This window comes from Oncorhynchus keta, chromosome 11 (genome assembly GCF_023373465.1).
Source record: "Oncorhynchus keta strain PuntledgeMale-10-30-2019 chromosome 11, Oket_V2, whole genome shotgun sequence".
NCBI lineage: Eukaryota > Metazoa > Chordata > Actinopteri > Salmoniformes > Salmonidae > Oncorhynchus > Oncorhynchus keta.
In genome coordinates this window covers 45,783,439-45,809,741 of record NC_068431.1, presented here as the reverse complement: position 1 = coordinate 45,809,741, position 26,303 = coordinate 45,783,439, and the positions used below count along the sequence as shown (strand labels likewise).

The 26,303-nt window shown below is 41.0% G+C and overlaps 2 protein-coding genes and 1 long non-coding RNA gene across 4 annotated transcripts; 1 reads left to right on the top strand and 2 right to left on the bottom strand.

The window, feature by feature from the left end:
- Positions 1–865: 865 nt before the first annotated feature.
- Positions 866–5,375, bottom strand: LOC118390347 (4F2 cell-surface antigen heavy chain-like). Its single transcript, XM_035780805.2, has 9 exons — positions 5,209–5,375; positions 3,743–3,986; positions 3,443–3,633; positions 3,164–3,337; positions 2,951–3,045; positions 2,706–2,845; positions 2,130–2,445; positions 1,931–1,996; positions 866–1,798 (listed from the first exon to the last, which is right to left on the bottom strand). Exons 2-9 carry the CDS (start codon positions 3,958–3,960, stop codon positions 1,451–1,453), a joined length of 1,548 nt encoding a protein of 515 aa, XP_035636698.1. The 5' UTR covers positions 3,961–3,986; positions 5,209–5,375; the 3' UTR covers positions 866–1,450.
- An 8,127-nt stretch (positions 5,376–13,502) lies between these two features.
- Positions 13,503–16,061, bottom strand: LOC118390755 (uncharacterized). The gene is made up of 2 exons (XR_004826991.2): positions 15,199–16,061; positions 13,503–14,525 (listed from the first exon to the last, which is right to left on the bottom strand). It is a non-coding gene; the product is annotated as an uncharacterized LOC118390755 (long non-coding RNA).
- A 3,135-nt stretch (positions 16,062–19,196) lies between these two features.
- tmem179bb (transmembrane protein 179Bb) lies at positions 19,197–26,266 on the top strand. 2 transcript variants are annotated; one of them, XM_035780804.2, is made up of 5 exons: positions 19,197–19,426; positions 24,514–24,704; positions 24,806–24,943; positions 25,081–25,159; positions 25,361–26,266. In XM_035780804.2, the coding sequence occupies exons 1-5, from the start codon at positions 19,331–19,333 to the stop codon at positions 25,457–25,459; spliced, it is 603 nt and encodes a 200-aa protein (XP_035636697.1). In that variant the 5' UTR covers positions 19,197–19,330; the 3' UTR covers positions 25,460–26,266. The 2 variants fall into 2 exon arrangements, with proteins under 2 accessions (XP_035636697.1, XP_035636696.1); XM_035780803.2 differs by having other exon boundaries at positions 19,201–19,426; positions 25,325–26,266.
- The last annotated feature ends 37 nt before the right edge of the window (positions 26,267–26,303 follow it).

Sequence of the window (26,303 nt, the reverse complement as noted above, 5' to 3'; positions counted from 1 at the left end):
AGCTGGTTGAGAGAATGCAAAGAGTGCAAAGCTGTCAAGGCAAAGGGTGACTAGTTTGAAGAATCTCATCTTTTTTTATTTAACACTTTGGTTACCACATGATTCCATTATGTCTTCACTATTATTCTACAAGTTAGAAAATAATGAAAATAAAGGAAAACCCTGGAATGAGTAGATGTGTCCAAACTTGACTGGTACTGTATATATATATTTTTACAAAAAATGAAAACCCAGGATTGTCTCAGAGGCCATTGTGAACCCACATTTATAGTAAGGGGTAGTTTGCTAGTGTTTTAGAAACTCTGAATGAGGGTTTGAGATACAAGAGGTGAAGTGGTTTATACACTAAGAAAAGCAACCATACATCACTAGTGTAGTGTAGGATTTTGTGACTGTGTCAATCAGCTAAATTTAGAACCATTACACTGAAAGTGTACAAAGGATAACCTTCCCCCCCTGACGGAAATCCAAAATCAACTAGGCCAATGGCAGTCGTATGGCTTTAACGTCATCATTGATTGTTCCTATGTTCCTCCTAGACTTACCAACAAATAGATTGCACATTTACTCTTGAAGGCATATATTATGTTGAATCAAAACCATCTCATAATCCACTTGTGGGTGAAAACAGCACGAGTCACTGTGTCCGTCTATAGAGGTGTCTCCCTAGGGTTATAAATGCTCAATTGTTAAAATAGTCAGGTGAGACAGAGCTCTCCCCATGCATATCTATAAATAAAGATGCCTAGAGATGTTCAAGTGCACCTGGTCCTGGATGAAAGTCTGAATTTTGTAGAATGGAGCGAGGGTTAGCTGTAAGGTCTAATTTTCACACAACATTGTTAGCCTAAATAAAACAGACTAGTAAAGGTTGTATTCAGTTTTATTTATTTCCCTGTTTATCATGCCAATTTATTATGAGGAAAGCATTTCAGATCCTCCACATTTGATGTGTTTTACACTTCCCTCAGCTGCAAAAGCAATCAGATAATTCTTGAAACGTGAGAAAGGAGAGCGGGGCATTACTTTTGAACACAATTACAACATTTCAATAAGGGACAAACCAAGCTGCCCCCAAAACCAACTTTAAAAAATAAAATACAACAGTTTAAAATGCTCAATTTAATCTGGAATGTATTTTCAGTAACAGCAAGATAGACCGATTGTTGTTGAGGCTTGACTGGTGCTTGCGATGAGGACATTTGAGTTTGTATGTCAGACCAACACCGTATTCTAGAATAAATCATTCACAGCAGTCACTATTTAATAAGCTACAATTCTGACCATTTGAACAGTACCAGTGTGACAGTAACTATTTTTCAGAAATAAAAACGTAACAGAATGCCCTAAAAAAAAAAACAATGAGTGATTTTAAAATTGTTCACCACAGAGAGACAACTACTTTAACATCAATGCCCACGTACAGATAGTGCTGGGATCTCCCCCCTCTCTAGGCTACGTAGGGGAACTGTAGCAGGACAGCCTGTCCCGGGCCCAACTCCAGTGCAGAGAGTCCCACGGCACTGTCAGGGGCCAGGTTGACCTTGTCTGTGCTCACCTGGACCACAGCCTGAGCAGGCCGGTCAGGGTGGGCCAGCTGAAGGGTCACCACGTCGCTGCCCCAATTGAAGGCAGCGATGTAGCGTCCACTCTGATCCCACTGGCGGAGGTAGGCCAGGGCAGAGGTGGAGTTGAAAAGGGGAATGTAGTCCCCATGCTGCAGGGAACGCTCTTTCCCACGCAGGTCACTCAGTGTCTTGAAGAAGGAACGGCAGGCGAGCCTCTGTTCTTTCTCCTTCTGTGGGTGGTAAGAATTAAACATTAACTTCCTTGCATTACCAACAGTTTTTTTTATCCAAATGAATGTAATGTGCATTAGTGTATATGCATTTTCACAAACTGAATGTGTATGCATTAGCATCTCACATACCGTGGCAGTTCCATTTGTCTCCTCATCCTCCAGGGAATCCCACAGCATCTTAGGGGACTTTGTATACTGTTATAGAACAATTAACACCAATAAAAATCAAGACAAGATATCCTTTTAAAAAGTGGGAGTCATTTCTCCAAGGCAAAAGCTGTTATTTGTTTTGTGATACATTAGTTACGGAACCCCCCCCCCCACTCACCTCGTCAGCCAGGGCAATCTCATCCCCATAGTTGAACACTGGCGTTCCGGGCAGCGTGAGCAAGAGCATCTGGTTGAAGTTGACCATGTCTGGGCCCACCAGTGTGGCCAGGTGACCTTCCTTCCTGTCCCCAATGTTCCAGGCTAGCTGGGTCTGGTTGTGGGTGGAAAGCAGCTGTTGGACAGTCTGAGCACGATCTGTAGCGGTCATGCTCTTAGACCGGAGGGCCCCAGATAGGAGTAGGTCCACCCCAGTGGAGTTCAGCAGTTCAGAGACGTCAACAGCAGAGGTCTTCGCAGTCACTCCAATCAGAATCCTGAGCAAGAAAACAAAAAAAATGCATCCCTTTACTCAATGAATGTTATCTACACAAGTCACACATATTATGTACCCATTGTAATACAATTAAGATCCAGTATCAGCTTTCAACTCGGCAGCAGTCACTGCAGTTTACACCACTAGAGGGCACAAGTTCCTAAACAACACCTTCACTAAACCACCAGGGGGCTCACATGCATAACAATCTACTCAAGAGGCCCAGTTGAGTGATGTACATAATCGTGGACATGTACTTACCTTCTCTTTCCTTCCGCAGTCCCATTCTGGACAATGGCTCGAATGTCAGCCCAAAGAGACGGAACCACGCTGGCCACGCGCTCTACACCAGACAGCTGGATCCCATCCACATCTTGGTTCAGCCAGAACACCAGGGCAGACTGGAAAGAGATGGTTCACATATTATTAGATAGATACACTCAAATACATTGTTGGGACTGAGTGAGTGGATTTAATGAGTTCCCCGAGATGCTCCGTACGCATACCTTGAGTCTCTCAGCAACGTTGGTGACACTGACGTTAGAGAACCATGGTCCGCTTCCCAGATAGTTGGGAGTCAGATCCAGGATCACATTGATGCCTGTCAGAGAGGGAGGAGTGAGAGAGTTAGTCCATCTGAAATTCAACTGACCAACCAAATCATCAGTTTCAGCAGGCAACGAATTAAATGGCGGTATAAATATAGACACTATACTCACTCTTCTTGTGCGCAGCTACAATGAGGCCTTTAAACTGTTCCAGATTGCCCGCATCAGAGGAGATCTCCTCAAAGTTCAGGCTGACAGGGTCATCTGCGGGGGCAACATGGATGGGCCCAACAACAAGTCCCTTCACCTTCAGCTGGCTCAGACTGTCAAGCTTCTCCTCCACACCTGTTACACATTAGAAAACGGCTTACTAAGTGTCTATTCATGTATAATTAACACGCTACTGAATTGGGGAGAGCGTGACTAATACCCTCTAACAAGAACTCTTACCCTTCAGATTCTGGGACTCGCTGAAAGCTTGCACATCTCCAATTTGATACAGAGGTCCATAATTCCACCAGTTCATGGCAGGAAGGTCTTTGCAGCGAGGTGCTTGAACAATGATGGCCACAGCACCAGCCAGCATCCCCAGCCAGCCCAGCCAGAACAGAATCAGAAGGGCCCATCGCGTACGGACCCACCTTTAGGAGAGAGATTATTAGTAATGCAATATTATACCTTAAATGTTGCATAGCAAACACCCATTAACCTATATTTTCTATTGAGCTACAGTCTATTCATGTTTCTTACGCAGGTGTTCCAGCAACTCTGAGGAGTTCCTCTTTGGATAGACCGGTAAATTTAGTCTCAATCTCGTCAGGGATTTTCACTTTAATGCTGCCGTTCTTCTCCGTGCTGGTGGGAGAACCGGCATCTCCGTTCCCTGCCCCGTCAGTTATTGGCTGCTTCTCCTGGTCCATCTCATTCAACTCCACGTCCTTCATGTCCACCTCGGTGTCCTTAGTCATTGTGACGTTGGTAAAGGTGAGATTTTCTTCAGAAAAATAAAAAGATAACAGTATAATTGCTGCCGGGAACAGTTGTGTCTGTCACATTGATCAGTGTTCCTCTGCCCAGGCGTTGCTAACGCATGCCAGATCTTACACCACCTGGATAGGTATTTGTGTCTGCGAACCACATGTTATAGAAAGACCCCTTTGTATTTGCAAACATAGTCTCACGAGGGCGATGCGCACAAATTAGTGGCAGAACATGTGGAATTTTTATTGTGTAAAGCCTGCAAAAACAAAAGCGTATGTTAATAAAAGCAAGAATCAAAACAATTAAGGGTATTAGAAGCCCCCAAAAATATTTTGTTAAAAGTAATAACGTAAATATAGGCTGTTGAATGGGCGCAGACAGCTTTGTTACTGCAGCCTAGTCACGCGCATCTGTCCCTGACGTCAGCGTGTCGTGTACTGAAAACCGGTCAGTAGCGATCGGTCAGTCGATTACGTGGCATTCAACCATTGTTCGATGCATGCAACGTCCGAGCAGAGGAAATAAACCATGTATCAAGCACAAACGATGGTCTTATAGAATGGCAATAGTATGAAACATTGCATCATCTTACAACAAAACACGGAGGGAAATATGGTAATTAGGGTATAACTGTGTTTAATATTGTGACATAATTGAAAGGCTAATATATCGGATCTGAGCCAGGGTGGCAAAATGAGTTTACATTCCCATCGCGCAATAGGCTAATTGTTGGCTTGATCGTCGGCAATTATTTAAGCAATTGCCACAAATTCGAGATAAAATGTAGCCCAACATCCTCATTCAATGGCTCGTCGATAAAATGGTTACAGTAGACAACGTCCTTTGAAACATTAGGACAGAGCGGGCTTGTCTAGCGTGCGATAAACCGGATTGGTCTAGTTTAATTCTAGTGAAGGCATGAGGCACACGTGCACCAAGCAGAAAACAGAACAGGCAAGGTGCCATAAAATATATACTTTTTTTAAGTGTCACTACATAAAGTAAAAACTTAACACCATATTTAAAGTATATAGTTGGGTACGAACATATGAAATATGCCTGCATAAAATCCAAATAATTTTCTGTCACTGGACAAACCAATGATGTCATATCTATGTAGGGCAGGCGATGCGACAAACAGTCAGGAAACAGCCTCAGGAAAACAACCCTCAACAACCCGCCTTTATTTAAACCAGTCTACATTCACATGAACGTAATAAGCAATCCATCATTACCTGGTCAAGAAAACTGGTCGTGGATGTTTCAGTGCGAGCTCAGATTTACCTCGATGCTGAAGAAAATTGTTGATCTACAACATCCGTGAAGGGCTCTTTATATAGCAGCGTACCCGCAGTAGTTTTACGACCGCCCAGTTTTAAGGAAGTGCCTACATCACAAATTGCAGATTGATCCATCTATGAGTGTGATCAATGTAATCTTTAACTTCAGCACATGCTGACATAACAAAAATTCGATAAATTGGACAGTGGACCATTTGAGACAAATCAATATGCATTTCATGGTTTGGCAATTCGGATATTTGCGTTTGAAAAAGTCCACCTTAAGCGGTCCGCCATTGGCCAAACGTGAGTCCCCCATCATGTTTTCATGAGTTGACAAGAAATGACACAAACAACTAGTGGGAAATAGATCTGTGCTCTACATTTTGAATAACCTCGGAGGATAGATCTTTAAAATTGTGAATAATATTACAGGCCTAGTGATCTCCTCTTTAATCAAACTAATTATATTTCTGTGATATTATCTGGTTATAATTTCCGTCCATCCATCCTGCTAGAAAACATCGGCAAAAGACAGAAATGGTAGTTTATGGAAAATATACGATTGTGTTCAAATTTAGATATTGGCACTTTGATATACTGAAATGAGTGAATGATTGAGGACAGTAGGCTACTGTACCAATAGTCTAAAACATCCAGGCAAATAAAGCTCTCCTAGAACCTTTGACCTAGAAAAAGCTATTTCCTAAATTGCTGCAAAAAATCTCCTGTGTTCATAATCCGTTTTTTCATTTTTTTTCCAAATCCAGTCTCCTTGGATTTGTTTGTGTTATTCTCAAGAACATTCTGGTTATAGGCTATTGATTTATATTGATTCACATTCTCAAGTCAAAGCAATGAGTAGAATAATTAAGCCTGTTAAATGTAAAGTAATAATGTAGATTTCTGCCTATATAGACATACACAAAAGTAATTCTTGATCATGTGAGGGTCATAAACAATACCTAGCAATGCTTATACTGACAGAAATATTATAATATCACCTTTCTGGTATTTGTTGTTGTTTTTGAGTTATACATTGCTGAGGTGTAATCACCATTGAGGACACAAAGTACACAGTACAAATATGTGAACATTTTGATGTTTGATTTTTTGGTAACACTTCCTTTTAAAGGGTCCTTATTACAGTGTGCATACGTAATTACACTGTAACAAGTATTGTAGTTAATTGTAATAACTCATAGTTACACAGTAATAACAATATGTATCTGGTGGTAATTGCAGTCTAATTACAGAGGTGCAACAAGAAATGCTTGTTACCATGCTTGTTACAAATGGGCAATTAGACTGCAATTACCACCAGTTAGTTACATATTGTTATTACAGTGTAACTATGAGTTATTACAATTAACTACAATACTTGTTAGTGTAATAACATACTTCATCACACTGTAATGAGGACCACTTAAAATGAAATGTTACCGATTTCTTTTCCCTATTCTACAAAAGTGGGGGAATAGGGCTTGAAATGATGGAAATAACTGGACCTGTGACTTTGTGGCGGTGTTAACTAGTGAGACCATTGAGAGTGGAGGCAGCATCTGAAGGGGACAACCAGCAATTTCACGGAGTGTACAGCAATTGAGGTTGCACTGTCCACAGAGTGTTCTGTACACAAAAATGTCGATCAGAACCTGTCCAGAACCGCTCAGAGTCTATTTTTTAAAATAAACTATCTGGATTACAACATCTTTACTTTTGAAAGACCTTAAGAAGAGATGAAGAAAACACCAGGTGAATGAATTAACGGCCTATATATGGTAATAATACAGATAGTGATCAAGTTTCTGCATCTCTTTCTATCTTGACACTGTTCTGTCCAATCCACAAGACCCAACATATAATCTCCTCAAAAACTGTGTGGTCCTGTTTGGCTCAGTTGGTAGAGCATGGCGCTTGCAACGCCATGATTGTTGGTCCAATTCCCAGGACCACCCATATGTAAAAATGCATTCTCTCAAACTGTCAGTGACAGCCTATTACACTTCATCAGAGTCAGGAATTCATTCCATGGTCAAAAGCTTCCATTTCACTTTGTGTAAAGTGAACTGAAACTTTTGTAATTGCATTCAATTGCATTGTCGTTACAACACTTAAACTCTTATCCATCACTTCTTTCATCATTTGTAAGTTGGTTTGGATGAAAGTGTCTGCTAAATGGCATACTGTAATGTTATTAAAGAGAATTGTCTGGTTACAACCCAAGATTAGAGTTCAGTGATGAGGGTCACTAATGCAGTGAAACTGTTGAAGTCAGAGGTTGTATGTATGAGTCTTTGACTCATTTTATTTTGCAGTACAACCATTGGACATTCTAGATGGGGGTGGGGGTGAACAAGAGTAGAACATGATGAAGACTTGAAAAGGGGGGCACATTTGGGATCTTACATGTGTGTTTAAGTCATCAACCAGTTAGGTTGCTGATTAGTGCATCTAATACTGTCTGCCAGGCTGTAGTCCTTACGTCATAGTTTGATACAATACAGGAAAACACTCAACAAAATGCAGTCTCTACATGAGCCCATGTCCCTCCTTCTGAAGGGTGGGGGCTGGTGGGTGTCAGGTGTCATGTAACCACAGCGGAGCAGAGCACATTGTGTTCTTTAGGGTCCTCCCTAAAAACATACACTGAATGTGAAATCAACATGTTTTCATGAAGCGGTCTGAGAGAAGGGTGGGTCTAAGGACAGAATTTGCTCTGCTCCGTTGTGTCAGTAGAGAACAGTGGAAGTATGATCAATGATCTGGTCATATGAATATGACTATGATGATTGATCAGACCCATAATTACATTTAGCTAAAGCATATTTTTTCAGTCATTTTAACCTGCATTTATCCATCTTGACAGGACTGTAAATGGTTACAGAATGCTCAAAGTCACAAACAGCAAAACCCTACACTACATTGGCTGCCGGTAAAGTATCGGTCTGATTTTAAGATCTTACTCCTAACTTTTAAAGCACTGCATGGCCTTGCCCCCTCTAATCTGACAGACATGCTCATTCTATACAACCCAGTGAGGGTGCTACGCTCCCAAGGAGCCAGTCTGCTTACTGTACCTTGAGGCAGGGGGGGCGGAGCATTCTCTGTCAAACCCCCTCAGTCTGTTCCATAACTATGTGGTCACAAAGTCATCATTATGGCTAAACCCTATTTCTACAATGTCTCTTTAGATTTTAAACGTAACCCTAACCTTCACTACATGTCTAACCTTAAATTAACCTTAAAGCTAATTTTTACAATATAGACAATTTTGACTTTGTGGCTGTGGTAACTGTTGACAACCCTGTTAAGGAAGAGGCGCAAACATCATTGCGGCTTTTAAATCAAGTTTGAAAAATCACCTTTTTAGCCTGGCCTTTATTCTGTGATTGTTTAAGGCACCCTGTGTGTTTTATGTTATTTTATTCACTATTTTTACTAATTCCTGTTTGCTTTTACTTTGTTCATTTTATTGTTTTAATGTAAAGTGTGCTGCGATTTTACATGCACTTTAAATAAAGTTTGATTTGATTTTAACCCCACTGAATCAAACGTTTAATGAAACATTTTCTTATCTGATTGTTCAACATGGGAAATCATTGTGGTTTGATATTGCAGACACATTTATCTGGCTTGAAGCCGCCAACGTTTCCTGTCTGTTCGGAAGGGGCCGATGTTCCATTGGGGAGCCTTTTGCACAAGTGCCTCAAAGCTAAACCAACCTGTCATCAAGTTCAGGCAGCAGCCACACAGCTAAAGCAGCCCCATGGTGAACACGGCATCAACATGCAGTGTCAGAAATGCTTGTCATTTTATGACGTTTATGTTAAGCTGGTGGAGTGTAAATGTGACAGCTTGCAGGAGGTCACTAAAGCACACAGTGTCTCCTATGCATGGTATGACACACTGTTAGCTCAGCAAAGAAGGTTCCCGTGCGCACCTCAACAAATCCAGACAACTTTGTGCAGGAGCATCTCTTCCCCATGTTCCATGGGAACTCAGCAACCATATACAGTGGGGCAAAAAAATTATTTAGTCAGCCACCAATTGTGCAAGTTCTCCCACTTAAAAAGATGAGGCCTGTAATTTTCATCATAGGTACACTTCAACTATGACAGACAAAATTAGAAAAAAAAATCCAGAAAATCGCATTGTAGGATTTTTAATGAATTTATTTGCAAATTATGGTGGTAAATAAGTATTTGGTCACCTACAAACAAGCAAGATTTCTGGCTATCACAGACCTGTAACTTCTTATTTAAGAGGCTCCTCTGTCCTCCATTCGTTACCTGTATTAATGGCACCTGTTTGAACTTGTTATCAGTATAAAAGACACCTGTCCACAACCTCAAACAGTCACACTCCAAACTCCACTATGGCCAAGACCAAAGGGCTGTCAAAGGACACCAGAAACAAAATTGTAGACCTGCACCAGGCTGGGAAGACTGAATCTGCAATAGGTAAGCAGCTTGGTTTGAAGAAATCAACTGTGGGAGCAATTATTAGGAAATGGAAGACATACAAGACCACTGATAATCTCCCTCGATCTGGGGCTCCACGCAAGATCTCACCCCGTGGGGTCAAAATGATCACATGTGTGAGGAAAACGGTGAGCAAAAATCCCAGAATCACACGGGGGGACCTAGTGAATGACCTGCAGAGAGCTGGGACCAAAGTAACAAAGCCTACCATCAGTAGCACATTACGCCGCAAGGGACTCAAATCCTGCAGTGCCAGACGTGTCACGCTGCTTAAGCCAGTACATGTCCAGGCCCATCTGAAGTTTGCAAGAGAGCATTTGGATAATCCAGAAGAAGATTGGGAGAATGTCATATGGTCAGATGAAACCAAAATATAACTTTTTGGTAAAAACTCAACTCGTCGTGTTTGGAGGACAAAGAATGCTGAGTTGCATCCAAAGAACACCATACCTACTGTGAAGCATGGGGGTGGAAACATCATGCTTTGGGGCTGTTTTTCTGCAAAGGGACCAGGACGACTGATCCGTGTAAAGGAAATAATGAATGGGGCCATGTATCGTGAGATTTTGAGTGAAAACCTCCTTCCATCAGCAAGGGCATTGAAGATGAAACGTGGCTGGGTCTTTCAGCATGACAATGATCCCAAACACACCGCCCGGGCAACAAAGGAGTAGCTTCGTAAGAAGCATTTCAAGGTCCTGGAGTGGCCTAGCCAGTCTCCAGATCTCAACCCCATAGAAAATCTTTGGAGGGAGTTGAAAGTCCGTGTTGCCCAGCAACAGCCCCAAAACATCACTGCTCTAGAGGAGATCTGCATGGAGGAATGGGCCAAATACCAGCAACAGTGTGTGACAACCTTGTGAAGACTTACAAAAAACGTTTGACCTCTGTCATTGCCAACAAAGGGTATATAACAAAGTATTGAGATAAACTTTTGTTATTGACCAAATACTTATTTTCCACCATAATTTGCAAATAAATTCATTAAAAATCGTACAATGTGATTTTCTGGATTTATTTTCTCATTTTGTCTGTCATAGTTGAAGTGTACCTATGATGAAAATTACAGGCATCTAATCTTTTTAAGTGGGAGAACTTGCACAATTGGTGGCTGACTAAATACTGTCTCAACAGCAGAGTCCCAACACCTTACCACATCTGTCTATCAGCGGAGCCTTGTCTGGCAGCGAAACAGTTCATTCAGCCTCATTTACTGCATTTATAAAAAATGTAGAGGATATGGCTGACTTGTTTAAACAAATGTGGTTTCTACTGACAATTGAGATGTACAAACTATGGCATAAGGGAACAACAAGCAGATAAGAGGCAATCCGTAATTTCAATTAAGACATTCATGAGCGAGCTAGGACGGGCGTTGTCAATATAACTATTTGTTCAGCACTTTTGAAATGTACAGTGACAGAATTCAGAACATGGTCTGTTCTTACAGTATTCTCCCTGCACACCAAGTCAGAACCGTAGGATAAATAACGGAGGCATATAAAACAGACAATGAAATGTCTTACAATATTCAATTATTATATTTCTCTAAAACAGGCTAACGGCTACATGTGCACCACCAAGTCAGAACAGTAAGCGAAACTGAGGGGAAAAGGGACCAAATTATTAGTGTGAAGCACACGGGCTACTAACAGCTTACTACACAACATACACTTAGTAACGTTATTACTTTCTTAGCTACAGTATACAGTCGTGGCCAAAAGTTTTGAATGACACAAATATTAATTTTCACAAAGTCTGCTGCCTCAGTTTGTATGATGCCAATTTGCATATACTCAGGAATGTTATGAAGAGTGAACAGATGAATTGCAAAATCACTCTTTGCCATGCAAATTAACTGAATCCCCCAAAAACATTTCCACTGCATTTCAGCCCTGCAACAAAAGGACCAGCTGACATCATATCAGTGATTCTCTCGTTAACACAGCTGTGAGTGTTGACAAGGACAAGGCAGGAGATCACACTGTCATGCTGATTGAGTTCGAATAACAGACTGGAAGCCTCAAAAGGAGGGTGGTGCTTGGAATCATTGTTCTTCCTCTGTCAACCATGGTTACCTGTAAGGAGACACGTGCCGTCATCATTGCTTTGCACAAAAAGGGCTTCACAGGCAAGGATACTGCTGCCAGTAAGATTGCACCTAAATCAACCATTTATCGGATCATCAAGAACTTCAAGGAGAGCGGTTCAATTGTTTTGAAGAAGGCTTCAGGGCGCACAAGAAAGTCCCAACAAGATCCAGGACCGTCTCCTAAAGTTGATTCAGCTGCGGGATCGGGGCACCACCAATACAGAGCTTGCTCGGGAATGGCAGCAGGAAGGTGTGAGTGCATATGCACCCACAGTGAGGCGAAGACTTATGGAGGATGGCCTGGTGTCAAGAAGGGCAGAAAATAAGCCACTTCTCTCCAGGAAAAACATCAGGGACAAGGGACAGACTGATATTCTGCAAAAGGTACAGGGATTGGACTGCTGAGGACTGGGGTAAAGTCATTTTCTCTGATGAATCCCCTTTCCGATTGTTTTCGGGGCATCCGGAAAAAAGCTTGTCCAGAGAAGACAAGGTGAGCGCTACCATCAGTCCTGTGTCATGCCAACAGTAAAGCATCCTGAGACCATTCATGTGTGGGGTTGCTTCTCAGCCAAGGGAGTGGGCTCACTCACAATTTTTCCTATGAACACAGCCATGAATAAAAGATAGTACCAACAGAGCAACTTCTCCCAACCATCCAGGAACAGTTTGGTGACAAACAATGCCTTTTCCAGCATGATGGAGCACCTTGCCATAAGGCAAAAGTGATAACTAAGTAGCTCGGGGAACAAAACATCAATATTTTGGGTCCATGGCCAGGAAACCCCCCAGACCATAATCCCATTGAGAACGTGTGGTCAATCCTCAAGAGGCGGGTGGACAAACAAAAACCCACAAATTCTGACAAACTACAAGCATTGATTATGCAAGAATGGGCTGCCATCAGGAATGGGCTGCCAACTCTTTGCATCAACTTCATGTAATTGTCAATAAAAGCCTTTGACACTTATGAAATGTTTGTAATTATACTTCAGTATTCCATAGTAACATCTGACAAAAATATCTAAAACACTGAAGCAGCAAACCTTGTGGAAATGAATATCGGTGTCATTCTCAAAACTTTTGGCCACGACTGTACATATCCCCCTGGCATATTACATCATTTATGCAGCAGCATACAAAACATTTTTGGACTCACCTTGTTGTGCTGAGCTCACTACCTTCCAAACCACTCATTGTTGAATTTGCAATTTCCAACTTGTTGTGTAATGTTTATCCAATGGCCAATGAGCACCAATACGTTTTATCTTTAATTTCTCTTCATTATTTCTCTTCATATGACAAGGAATGAAAATGATTTGTCAGTAGATTGTTGACTTGATTCATGATGAGTGCTAGCTAAAATCTTGAAAGTATGTTGACATGATCAGTCCAATCAAAGCTACTGTACATACGTGATTTGACGTCATTTTATCTGTGGCCAATGACCTTGAGTCTTCTTGGATGGGCACTTTCAATGTAACTATGTCAGCAGCCAAAAGGCTAGGATTTTTGCGGTGACATAGTGTCCCCATGAGTGACAGAACACTGAGCCAATCACAACGCAATGCTCTGTATTTTCTGCCGGCTTGCACCACTACCACATAAAGCACTGAGCTTGGCTGAAACACCTGCATTCTGGAGCTGTCTTACTCAAGAAAGGAAAAAGAGACCATGTTTGTACACAGCTTTATTAACTCAATGATATATATATATACAAATGATTTTCTTTGCACTGTTTGCAAACTGATATGTGACACGTATTAAAGCCAAAATAACATGTTAAACAGGCAAGCACCTGTTTTATTTATAATTGTTTTGCTCTAAATGTGGGGCTCACCTTCCCTTTATGATGTGTCACCACTGCTCCCGAGTCGTCTGATAACTCTCTCAACATGTATATGCACATTAGCTAACCTTCTCGTGCTTGTGACATCCTCGTCAGACAGCTGGTCTCCTTTCTGAGTGACGGCTGGTACGGCAAGGTTTACCTTCCTCTCATACAACAGATCTCGGATGGTGAAGCCCCTGTCTGCCATAACTTAATCGCCAGACCTAAGGTATTCCAGGAAGCCAGAGTTTTGGGTGATTAACTTGTCACTGCATCTGCCTCCATGTGCAGGAGAAAAAAACATAACGAGTCCACACTGAGAAAATACTTCAGCGTATTGCTGGAATAATAGTGGCTGTATGACCCCCCCTCTGAAATCGAGAAGAGTGGTTACAGAGCAGCCGATGATGCAAGTGGTGTTGGGAAACTTCTCTTTGAAGCATTGTGTTCTGGATTGTCTCCCTCGGCAGCCATGGAATGTAGATCCTTGTGCTCCTCCATTGTGTCAATCCAGTAGGAAAGGATTCTGCTCACTATTCCCTGGGACACAGCAAAGCGTTCAGCAAGATCACCCTGGAGTTAGCTGTGTAGAATTTCTGCAGAAATGCTACATGGTCAAAGAAAACACTAAGAGTTAGGCCAGTATACAACACTGAGCTAGTGTCATTATTCTGGATAGTGTGGGTCAATGGCTCTGCACCACCACATTGGGTTTGTTTGTGGCAGGTGGGCTTGTTGACTGGTTCTCTTGGCATGTAGCTGTGATAAGTCAATGCTGGAAACTCCCATTGAGTATCAGCGTCAGTATGCTGTGGTGGCATTGGCACACTTAGATTAGACTCTGCATCACCACAGTTGTCTGCATCTGTAAAGAAATCATAAGAGAGACCACAAGTTTAATCAAAGTAAAATACACAAGATAGCCTACCAGTCTTGGTTAGGTAAAAAAAAAAATTAAACACTTTTACATTTAATAATTGGCATGCCAGCAATGGGGTTAATCATGGGATGGGGAGACAATGTCAGAAATAAGTTGTTGAATAGCTAACAATGTAGGGACTCTGCTAAATGACTTAAATGTAAATGTAGTTAGCTAGCAATACTATCAGATGGGCTGCCCTCAAGCTAGCTAAGTGAGTAAACTAGGCAACAGTTAGCTAGCTACATACAGTATGTTAGGATTTAGGAGTGGCTACCTACTACTAACATAGTTAGCTAAGCTTGCTAACTTCTGCCTGATTCAGGACACCACATCTGTGACGATAGCTACAGATGTCGCCTTCTGGTCTGTACTGTAGCATCATAGCCTAGCCACTTCTCAGGGAAAGGACACTCTTCAGTCGGCCTCTTATTCACGAAGTGATACGAACACACATAGCGGGTTGGTGGTTTCTTAAAGTTCAATGCTTTGAGCCAAAGAGACTGCAAATCAAAAGGAGCCTTAGAACTGAACTCGCTCCCCAAAAGGTTTGGTGGTCAAAACACTCCTGCTCCATGAACAGCCTTCGTTTCTACCAGTTATTGTGTCATCCCCTTACCAAAAATAAAATGTCTGTTTTGCGTGAATCCATGTTTGGGAAGTTGTGAGAGGTGTGTTGGTTATCTAGGTTAGCTGCGAACTATTGGCTGGAAATGCTTAACCGGAAGTCCCCCACCAAAAAAAACGAAATAGAACCCGCCCATATTTCCGGTGAAAATTAGGTGAATATACTGTAGCATTTGCGAAGTCATCAACAGCTATTGTTTCAAATCAACCCAGGTTTCAACTAAAAATAGAAAATACATATACAGGACATTCGGAAAGTATTCAAACCCCTTGATTTTTTCCACATTTTGTTACGTTACAGCCTTATTCTAAAGTTGATTAAATATTGTTTTTCTTCATCAAGCTTCACACAATACCCCATAATGACAAAGCAAAAACAGGTTTTTAGAAATGTCTGCAAATGTATTAAAAATCAAAAACAGAAATGCCTTATTTACATAAGTATTCAGACCCTTTGCTATGAGACTACTTGTGGTAAATTCAATTGATTGGACATGATTTGGAAAGGCACAAACCTGTCTATATAAGGTCCCACAGTTGACAGTGCATGACAGAGCAAAAACCAAGCTGTGAAGTCGAAGGAATTGTAGATCTCCGAGACAGGATTGTGTCGAGGCACAGATCTGGGGAAGGGTACCAAAACATTTCTGCAGCATTGAAGGTCCCCAAGAACACAGTGGCCTCCATCATTCTTAAATGTAAGAAGTTTGGAACCAACAAGACTCTTCCTAGAGCTGGCTGCCCAGCCAAACTGAGCAATCGGGGGAGAAGGGCTTTGGTCAGGGAGGTGACCAATAACCCGATGATCACTCTGACTTAGCTTCAGAGTTCCTCTTTGGAGAACCTTCCAAAAGGACAGCCATCTCTGCAGCACTCCACCAATCAGGCCTTTATGGTAGAGTGTCCAGACGGAAGCCAAACCTCAGTAAAGGTACATGACAGCCCGCTTGGGGTTTTCCAAAAGGCACCTAAAGGACTCTCAGACCATGAGAAACAATAATCTCTGGTCTGATGAAACCGAGAGTGAACTATTTGGCCTGAATAGCAAGCGTCACATTTGGAGGAAACCAGGCACCATCCCTACGGTGACGCATGGTGGTGGCAGCATCATGCTGTGGGGATGTTTTTCAGCGGCGGGGACTGGGAGACTAGTCAGGGTGAGGGAAAGATGACCAGAGCAAAGTGCAGAGAGATCCTTGATTAAAAACCTGATCCAAAGCACTCAGGACCTCAGACGGTGTCGAACGTTCCCCTTCCAACAGAACAACAACCCTAAGCACAGAGCCAAGACAATGCAGGAGTGGCTTCGGGACAAGTCTCCGAATGTCCTTGAGTGGCACAGCCAGAGCCCGGACTTGAACCCCGCACTTGAAAATAGCTGTGCAGCGACGCTTCCCATCCAACCTGACAGAGCTTGAGAGGATCTGCAGAGAAGAATGGGAGAAACTCTGAAAATACAGATGTGCCAAGCTTGTAGCGTCATACCAAAGACCCGAGGGTGTAATCACTGCCAAAGTTGCTTCAACAAAGTGCTGAGTAAAAGGTCTGAATAACTATGTAAATGTGATATTTGTTTCATTTTTAATACTTTTGCAATACATTTTCCAAAATGTCCAAAAATCTGTTTTTGCTTTGTCGTTATGGGGTATTGTGTGTAGATTGATCAGCAAATATATATATATATTAATCAATTTTAGAATAAGACTATAACGTAACAAAATGTGGAAAAAGTCAAGGGGTCTGAATGCACTGTAGGTCTAGGATTTCAAGCTTTGGTTCATGTCAAATGACATTTTCAAATTCATATTGAATATATTGGATTCCCGTCTCCATTTCAACCAAAAATGTAAGTTAAATAATAGAACTAAATCAAATCAAACTCGATTTAAAGTGCATTTAAAATTTGATTTGATTTAGTCCCATTCTTTAACTTAGATTTTTGGTTGAAATGGAGAAGTGAATCCAACATATCAATTATTAATTTGAAGACAAACTGGAATTGAAGTCAGACTAAGTCAGTGGCACAAAATATACAGTTCATCTCCTTCAAATGTTGACATTTGGTTGTGTTGACAACCAAGCACAATTCAACATCACTTTTGCAAAACAGTAAATAGCCTATTAACTTGTCGACAAGATAAGAAATGATATGTTGGATTCACGTCTCCAACTAAACCAAAAATACAAGTTCAAGAATAGGATTAAGCCAGCGGCTCAGTTGAAACTATCCAAACATTAGATACATCTCCTTTAAATTATGATATTTAGTTGCTTTGTCAACCTAACAGAATTCAATGTCACTTTTGTAGGAGTCAATCACCACCTTCCGGAGACACCTGAAACCCCACCTATCCAAACATTAGATAATCTTCCTTTAAATTTAGATGCAAGTATGTTCCACTGGTTGTCATAATGGTGCACCAAATGCAACCTCTGGAACAGAAATCAAATGTAAATGTAAATGTAAATGTATTATAGTAAATAACCTAAAGGTAAGGCTATTTTACAAACTAATGTAAATGTTTTTATCAGGGGCACAACTTTGGTTTTAGAAGTGGGGGGGAAATAATTATTTGTATTTTTTATCCAGTCGGATAAACACTCCAAACAAGCCTACCCGACCACTCGGCGGCGTCCACGTGGTCCTGAAGCACACCATTGCCTCGTTTAGTATCACATTCCAATGAAAAAACTGGGAGGGACAAAAATGCAATTTCAGAAGGTGGGGGCGACATGTCCCCCCGTCCCCAGTGAAAGTTGCGACCCTAGTTTTTATTTAACCTTAAAATTAGTAACTCATCAATAGGCCACATTTTGATGCTACTGTCACTAAAAAAGCCATATTATGTAATCATAGAAAGCATGCATGTCCAAGATAGCATGCAAACGTTGCAAGTCTGTGGAGATCTTCACAATATAAATATATGTGCAGAATCTCAAACAGCATTGATCACTTGCACTTGATATTTTTAATGTGATGTCAACTACAATCCAGGTCATTTGGTTGTGCTGTTAGATGAAGCACAGTGATGACACATTACGTTTTTCTATCTATACAAAATATTTGATATTGTATTCCCATTTGAACTTTGTTGGGATTTTAAATGGCTGAAAGTGCAGTAATAAAACATTTAGATGAAAACTAAATCAAACATCAGGCATTGTTTTTCCATAGTGTCACATTGGGAATTCAACAAACTTCTGGCTGTATTTTTGAGTGGTTGAATAAAGGTTGAAATCTCAGTGATCCACCCGTTCAACCCCCAGTGTTGCTCATCTAAGCAGGGGCTTTGATTTGATCTCCTGTTATTTGTTCCTTTCATTATTGTGGTACCCAGCAGATATTGAATGTCTGAGACATCCACCTCCCGGTCGCTCAGGTTTAGGCTACATTGTGGAAAACAGAACATTTGTATGAAGTTAAGGTGTTTATATATATTTTTATTTGACTTTGAAGAAAATATTATTTGGATTAAAAGTAGTTTAGTAGTTTACAACCGTAGTTAAGCAGCAGTTTAACTTAGCAAATCAGCAAAGAAAATTGTTCTGCTGACAAATGTTCTCTCATCACTCTGGAATACTTACAAATTAATCACAAACCGCCAGAGACAGACGACAGCTACTGCTGATGATGCGCGCACACACACACGCACACACACACAAACACACACAGACAGACACACACACACACACACACACATTTTCCAGTCTCTCAGAGTATAACAATACTAGAGGCAAAAATGGGCTTTGCATTTCTGTGCATGGAATTCTAAACTGGATAATGGTTATAGGGAATCCTGGTGGAGTCCTCGGGAGTCGGGACTCACATCTAATAACACAACAACATTGTTAGATAGTCATAAAGCATTCCATCCCAATCTTACAATCAACCAATTCTAATAAATGCATTGCATTCCTTGGCCACATTCAATTGCGGTTTATAATGAACAAAACGCTTGAATAGGTACATTGTTGCAACAAAAAAAAAGTCAGAGCTCACAGTTAAGAGTGTCTCCATTGTAGACCTTTACGCACAATTTAACACGCTTGGAACGGAGTGCGTTGTCCGGGTGCTAGGGTGTCCTCGATGGGTATTATAGGATGGCTTTGCAGAGGTGTTCGTGATGGTGTTGCCGTGGCTGCTCGTTTTGGAGCTGGTACTTTACGCAGGCTGTTTCATCTGTGGAATAATGTCCGCTGCTTCTCTGACAATCACCCAGGTACGAATGCATGAATGTTTGAAATGACGGAAACTTTCAGCCGCCTATGATACATTCTAAACTTGAGAACTCTTTTTATCCCAACAATATCAATATAAATGGATTGACAACATTTCCACACATAGCCAAGGCTACTGTCTGCTGTCACCCTCCTCAAACCGACGCTAGGCTACTGGTAGGCTGCTCGATGTAAAGCATACATGGGATATGTTTTTATCGTCCTCTCAACGACGGGTCAAACTTTTAGCTGCTACGTCCGTTATGGGAGATTTTTTTATCAGACTTTCGCTAAACTTTCTCCTATATTATGTTGTCTTTTCCTGCTTTTATCTCAGAATTTGCCACACATCCCAAAACATGGGGGCTAGCCTGTAATGAGAAAAGAAATTAAATCAGCAGAGATAATCATGTGAAGTCAGTGAATATCATTGATGACTCTTCGCTAGGCCTACCGGCTTATACAATGTCTTAGTGGACTTCACCTAAATGCAAAATTGTTGCATGCAGTGACTTTGCAATAGATTAGGCTACAATTCCACATAAAAATACTACAGTTTACTATATAATACTATAGTACTTACTATAGAATTCTATAGTATTCTGTAGTATACTGTAAAATGCTATACTGCACACTGGAGTATCCCTCGATTGTGTAGTGCTTACTACAGAATTTTGTAGAATACTGTAGAATACTATACTGCACACTGTAGTTTCCTTCGATCGTGATGTTCTTATTATTGAATTTTGTAGTATACTGTAGAATAATACACTACACACTGTATCGATATGCTCATATACAGTTGATGTCGGAAGTTAACATACGCCTTAGCCAAATGCATTTAAACTCAGTTTTTCACAATTACTTACATTTAATCCCAGTAAAAATTCTTAGGTGACATTTCAGAATAATAGTAGAGAGAATGAGTGTGTCAGAAGTGTACATACACTCAATTAGTATTTGGTAGCATTGCCTTTAAATTGTTTAACTTGGGTCAAAAGTTTTCTGTAGTCTTCCACATGCTTCCCACAATAAGTTGGGTGAATTTTGGCCCATTCCTCCAGACAGAGCTGGTGTAACTGAGTCAGGTTTGTAAGGCCTCCTTGCTTGCACATGCTTTTTCAGGTCTGCCCACAAATATTCTATACGATTGAGGTCCTATAGAATTGAGATTGGGATGGCCACTCCAATACCTTGACTTTGTTGTCCTTAAGCCATTTGCCACAACTTTGGAAGTATGCTTGGGGTCATTATCCATTTGTAAGACCCATTTGCGACCAAGCTTTAACTTCCTGACTGATGTCTTGAGATGTTGCTTCAATATATCCACATAATTGTCCTCCCTCATGATGCCATCTATTTTGTGAAGTGCACAAGTCCCTCCTGCAGTAAAGCACCCCCACAACATGATGCTGCCACCCCCGTGCTTCACTGTTGGGATGGTGTTCTTTGGCTTGCAAGCCTCCCCATTTTCCCTCCAAACATAACAATGGTAATTATGGCCAATCAGTTATATTTTGGTTTCATCAGACTAGAGGACATTTCTCCAAAAAGTACGATCTTTGTCCCATTGTGCAGTTGTAAACAGTACTCTGGCTTTTTTATGGCAGTTTTGGAGCAGTGGCTTGTTCCTTGCTGAGTGGCCTTTCAGGTTATGTCAATATAGGACTTGTTTTACTGTGGATATAGATACTTTGGTACCTGTTTCCTTCAGCATCTTCACAAGGTCCTTTGCTGTTGTTCTGGGATTGATTTGCACTTTTCGCACCAAAGTACGTTCATCTCTAGGAGACAGAACGCATCTCCTTCCTAAGAGGTATGACAGCTACGTGGTCCCATGGTGTTTATACTTGCGTACTATTGTTTGTACAGATGAACGTGGTACCTTCAGGCATTTGGAAATTGCTCGCAAGGATGAACCAGACTTGTGGTTGTCTAAAAAAAAAAAGGCCTTGAGGTCTTGGCTTTTGATTTTTCCATGATGTCAAGTAATGAGGCACTGAGTTTGAAGGTAGGCCTTGAAACACATTGTCGTGGAAATGTCCTTTATTACCAAATCATGAGAAAGCAAACCACACACAAGTCAGAGTTATCATAAAGTCCATCTGTCACGGTTTTCATAAGGTGAAGAGTCGGACCACTGCAGCGTGTATATTGTGATCCATGTTTAATAAAACAAACGTAAACGTAACACGAATCCAAAACACAAACTCTACAAAACAATAAACGTAATGAAAACCGAAACAGCCTAAACTGGTGCAAACTAACACAGAATAAGGACGTCAAGACACTCAGGACAATCACCCACAATACAACCAAAGAATATGGCTGCCTAAATATGGTTCCCAATCAGAGACAACGATAAGCACCTGCCTCTGATTGAGAACCACTCCAGACAGCCATAGACTTTGCTAGATAACCCCACTAGCTACAATCCCGAATACATACACACCAAAACAAAACACACCACAATACAAAAACTCCATGCCACACCCTGGCCTGACCCAATACATGAAGAAAAACACAAAATACTTAGACCAGGGCGTGACACCATCTTTAATGATATGAGCTTCACCATAGCCCTGTTACTCTCAGATCAATTCAGTGTCCATAAATGAATTCTCTGAGAGTGTCAACATAATGGCAACTGAGATCCTTTATAGCAAAGACACACCCATCTAAACTCACATGACAAATAACAGATCTTAGGAACATTACACAAAGAACCTTTTACCAGAAAAAAAGGAGTATCCTATAGCCAGACAGCATTAGCTATACATTTTCCTTCAGTGCCCTCTTAGACAAAGTTCTTATCTCGTTCTTGGTACCATTTAGGACCAAAACATTACCTCATCCAATGGCATATATCAATTGTCAATTTCTAGATACTCCCATAAAAAGTGACTGGCACACAGACATTGTGGAGCCACCTAACTAGTTCCCCATTAATCACACCATCCCTTCACATGGTTTAGGAATAGTTACAGACACATTCACAGATAAGACTAACCCGACCTCTCCCCTCTCTGGGCCCAAGTAACTTTCCCACATAAGCATACTATAAAAATTAATAAAACATCTTATCTATCTATCAATGTTACCTAAAGAATTCTGACTCTGCTACCACAACATCCACAGGTACACCTCCATTTGACTCAAATGATGTCAATTAGCCTATCAGAAGCTTCTAAAGCCATGACATCATTTTCTGGAATTTTCCATGCTGTTTAAAGGCACAGTCAACTCAGTGTATGTAAACTTCTGGCCCACTGGAATTGTGATACAGTGAATTATAAGTGAAATAATCTGTCTGTAAAGAATTGTTGGAAAAATTACTTGTGTCATGCACACAGTAAATGTCCTAACCGACTTGCCAAAATTATAGTTTGTTAACAAGAAATTTGTGGAGTGGTTGAAAAACTAGTTTTAATGACTCCTACCTAAGTGTATGTAAACTTCCGACTTCAACTGTATGTTAAACCTGATGTGTTAATCTACTGTATGTGATGTGATGTGTTGTGATGTATTGTGATGTGTTAACCTGATGTGTTAATCTACTCTATGTCCTGCCCATTCCCCATCCCCCCATATCACAATTTGTGCCACTCATGACTGAAAAACCTACATGCCAAGTATATACCATATATTGTGTTCCCTACAGGTCATAGAATAGAGCAGAAGTTTTGGACCTAACTGTGCAGTCCACAGTCCTACCTAAATACTGGTTATGGACAATTTGCTATTTTAATGTCGTTCAGTAAGATTCCTCAAGGTGAAAGCCCCCTCAAAAAATATATATAATTAAAAATGATAATAAAACAAAAACACTACAATGCTACAGTATTGTTTGCAAAAACACTACAGTGCATACTATAGTTAAGTGATAATGCCTGAGAAGCCGGTGTTTGAAGGATATATTGGCATGGGTGTTGTTAGGCCTGAGGCGATATATATTATATATAAATATTACTATATATAAATATAGTAATACTAACGTATACTATAGTATTTTTCATGTGGGATTTTCATACAGATGGCAATGACTTTGAAATGAAATGTGTTGAGACAGGAAAATGAAACATGAGATCTACATTCAGAGTCCTCCCGACTGTTTCACATGGCCCAATGGCACCATATAATCGTCATCTAATGTCCTAAAAGAATATAACTGTACATTTGTGCACATGAATGGAGGAATGGAATTTCTCAAGCATTCCTCTCCAAGTTGAATTAAGCTCTTGTGTGCTTCCCTACCCAGGCCAGAAAACACAGTGAGGTCTGTGTGTGACAGACCTCACTCTGTTTCCCTGCCTATTAAGGGACGTTAATTTGAGAGCATGTGTATCTCGCCATGGCTGACCAAGCTCTCTTGCTGTCAATGTCCAGTGAAGATACTTGCCATTGTTATAGGTTGTGTAAAGTGCATTAAAACCTCTTAAGGATCCAACTTTTTTTTCTTTCAATTTTCGCCTAAAATGACATACTCAAATCTAACTACCTGTAGTTAATTTTGAAGTTTGTGGAAATGTGAAATTAATGTAGGAGAATATAACACATCAGATCTGGTAAAAGATAATTGTTGTTGTACCATCATCTTTTAAATGCATGAGAAAGGCCATCATTTATTATTCTAGCCCAGGCGCAATTTAGATTTTGGCCACTAGATGGAAGCAGTGTATGTGCAAAGTTTTAGACTGATCAATGAACCATTGCATACCTGTTCATAATGTTGTAAGACTGCCCAAATGTGCATAATTGGTTTATTAATGCATTTTCAAGTTCATAATTGTGCACTCTCCTCAAACAATAGCATGGTATTATTTCACTGTAATAGCTACTGTAAATTGGACGGTGCAGTTAGATTACCAAGAATTTAAGCTTTCTGCCCATGTCAGATATGTCTTTGTCCTGGGAATTGTTTTTGTTACTTACAACCTCATGCTAATCACATCAGCCTACGTTAGCTCAACCATCCCGCGCGGGGGGGGGGGACGACGACGACGACGACACTGATACCGTAGAGGTATCATTTCAATTGCATACTGTAGGATAGATGGTATACTGAATGCATCTGTATTGTGTCATGCAGGGCCACTTTACAGGGCAGTGCATTCTTTATGGGACTGTTGAGTACAACACATCTGGCCTGATCCTGGAGAACCCCAGCCATCCTTCCCTCTGCTACTTTGTGTCAGCCATCTCCGTGTCTGTGGCCATCTACTGCTTCTGCCTCACCATCTACTGGATCTACACCAGCTGTGTGGAAGAGGAGGTCAAGAGGTGAGATACAGACTTTCCATGCCTAGTAGTGTGGCAGCAAAGCAGAAATGATTTGATTTGTTTTTTGGGGACTTTCTTTACTTCCTGTCCTGCACCCCCAGGGAAAGACTGTGGCTGAATGTGACTCTGGGGGTGTGTATGAAGATATTGTTTTTCCTGGCGGTGTCAGGGTGTACCCTGAGGATCGGCAGGGACCGCCTCTGTCTGTCTGCCCTCCACAACGTGCCCTCCATAACCAGGTGAGATGGCTGCCTTTTTTCCCTGTCTTCTCCCGTATCACCTCTTCGCTCAGTGCCCTCTTGTTTCTCATACCATATGTGAAATGTGAAATATTGTATGCCATTCTTGTTCATTTGGAGGACTTCTTTCATTTCAGTTGTGAAGAAGCTGAAAATAAAACCTGGGTCAGTCCCTACAATGGAAGTCAGTTCTACACGGGATTGTATAATGCAGAGGTCTGTCCTGACACTGTGCATATCATAATATTAACTAAGACATCAAAACATTATTGCCTTATCAGACCACAAGCTGCTTCAAAACCACAGATCATGTGTTGTCATTGTTATTTAAAGCCATGTATTTTACTCTTCATCTCTGCAGTCTTCTTTTGTCTTTCCCAGAAGTCCGTGTGGGTGAACTTCTTCTTCTGGGTGCAGATCGTGGTGGTGGTGTTTGTCCAGAAACGTCAGGGGTTAGGCTCAAGGTCAGAATGGAGCGTGTCTGAAACAGAGCCCTTCTTCCACCGTCCTGTCTGACCCTACCGACCACACCAAGCCAGATGGGTGCCATAATGGTTGTGTTCCTCTGCTCAGACGTTGCTGACGAATGTCAGATCTTACAACACATACATAGGTATTTTGCGTATCAGCTAAACCATATGTTTTAGCACGTTATAGTAATCTGGTGCCCAACGGCACAGTCGATGACGTGGCACACAACCATTAGTTGATGCATGCAACGTCTGAGCAGAGGAACACAACCATTGGTTGATGCATGCAACGTCTGAGCAGGGCAACACGACCAATGTGTCGTTGAATACAGGTCCCTGCATGCAGGGATAACAGGGACAGGGATAACAGTGGGTCATAAAACCGGATGTACTAAATTATTGGTAATGTAATTAGATTCCACTGCAGTATGAAATAGTCTACCATACACATTTTACTTAAATGGGCTGAATTGGCCCCGACTCTGTCATATGGATAAGTCCTTTTATTAAATATGAAACTGAGATTCCTTTTGATAAAGCCACTCAGTACTGACATTAAAGGCATTACAACCTCTAATTTAGGCCAGCAATGGGGTGCCCTAACTACAATGTGTTTTCCCTTTGGAAGAGTGGGAATAGTACAATTAACATTGGAAGTAACTTCTTCCATTTTTGTATACTTATCAGTTTAACCAATTAGTTACACAATTCAGTCACTTCCTGTTACGTAAAATGACCTGCTCAATGTATACTGATTGATGTAACAGCTGTGAAAGTCAAACATTTCCTGTGTATTTCATGTGTTTTTGTCAAAGCAAAATCTGTCATTACTAAAATCTTTATTGATTATGAAGTCATTATTAATGAAGTACAGTTACATTGTTACTAGT

Bases quoted from the DNA above. Each gene is read 5' to 3' on its own strand.
- LOC118390347 (XM_035780805.2), bottom strand. From the start codon at position 3,960: ATGACTAAGGACACCGAGGTGGACATGAAGGACGTGGAGTTGAATGAG. The intron at 1,997-2,129 runs GTGAGTGGGGGG...GTTCTATAACAG, and splicing joins AGATTGCCCTGGCTGACGAG to TATACAAAGTCCCCTAAGAT. The intron at 1,799-1,930 runs GTATGTGAGATG...TACCACCCACAG, and splicing joins AGACAAATGGAACTGCCACG to AAGGAGAAAGAACAGAGGCT.
- tmem179bb (XM_035780803.2), top strand. From the start codon at position 19,331: ATGGTGTTGCCGTGGCTGCTCGTTTTGGAGCTGGTACTTTACGCAGGC. The intron at 19,427-24,513 runs GTACGAATGCAT...TGTGTCATGCAG, and splicing joins CTTCTCTGACAATCACCCAG to GGCCACTTTACAGGGCAGTG. The intron at 25,160-25,324 runs GTCTGTCCTGAC...TGTCTTTCCCAG, and splicing joins CGGGATTGTATAATGCAGAG to AAGTCCGTGTGGGTGAACTT.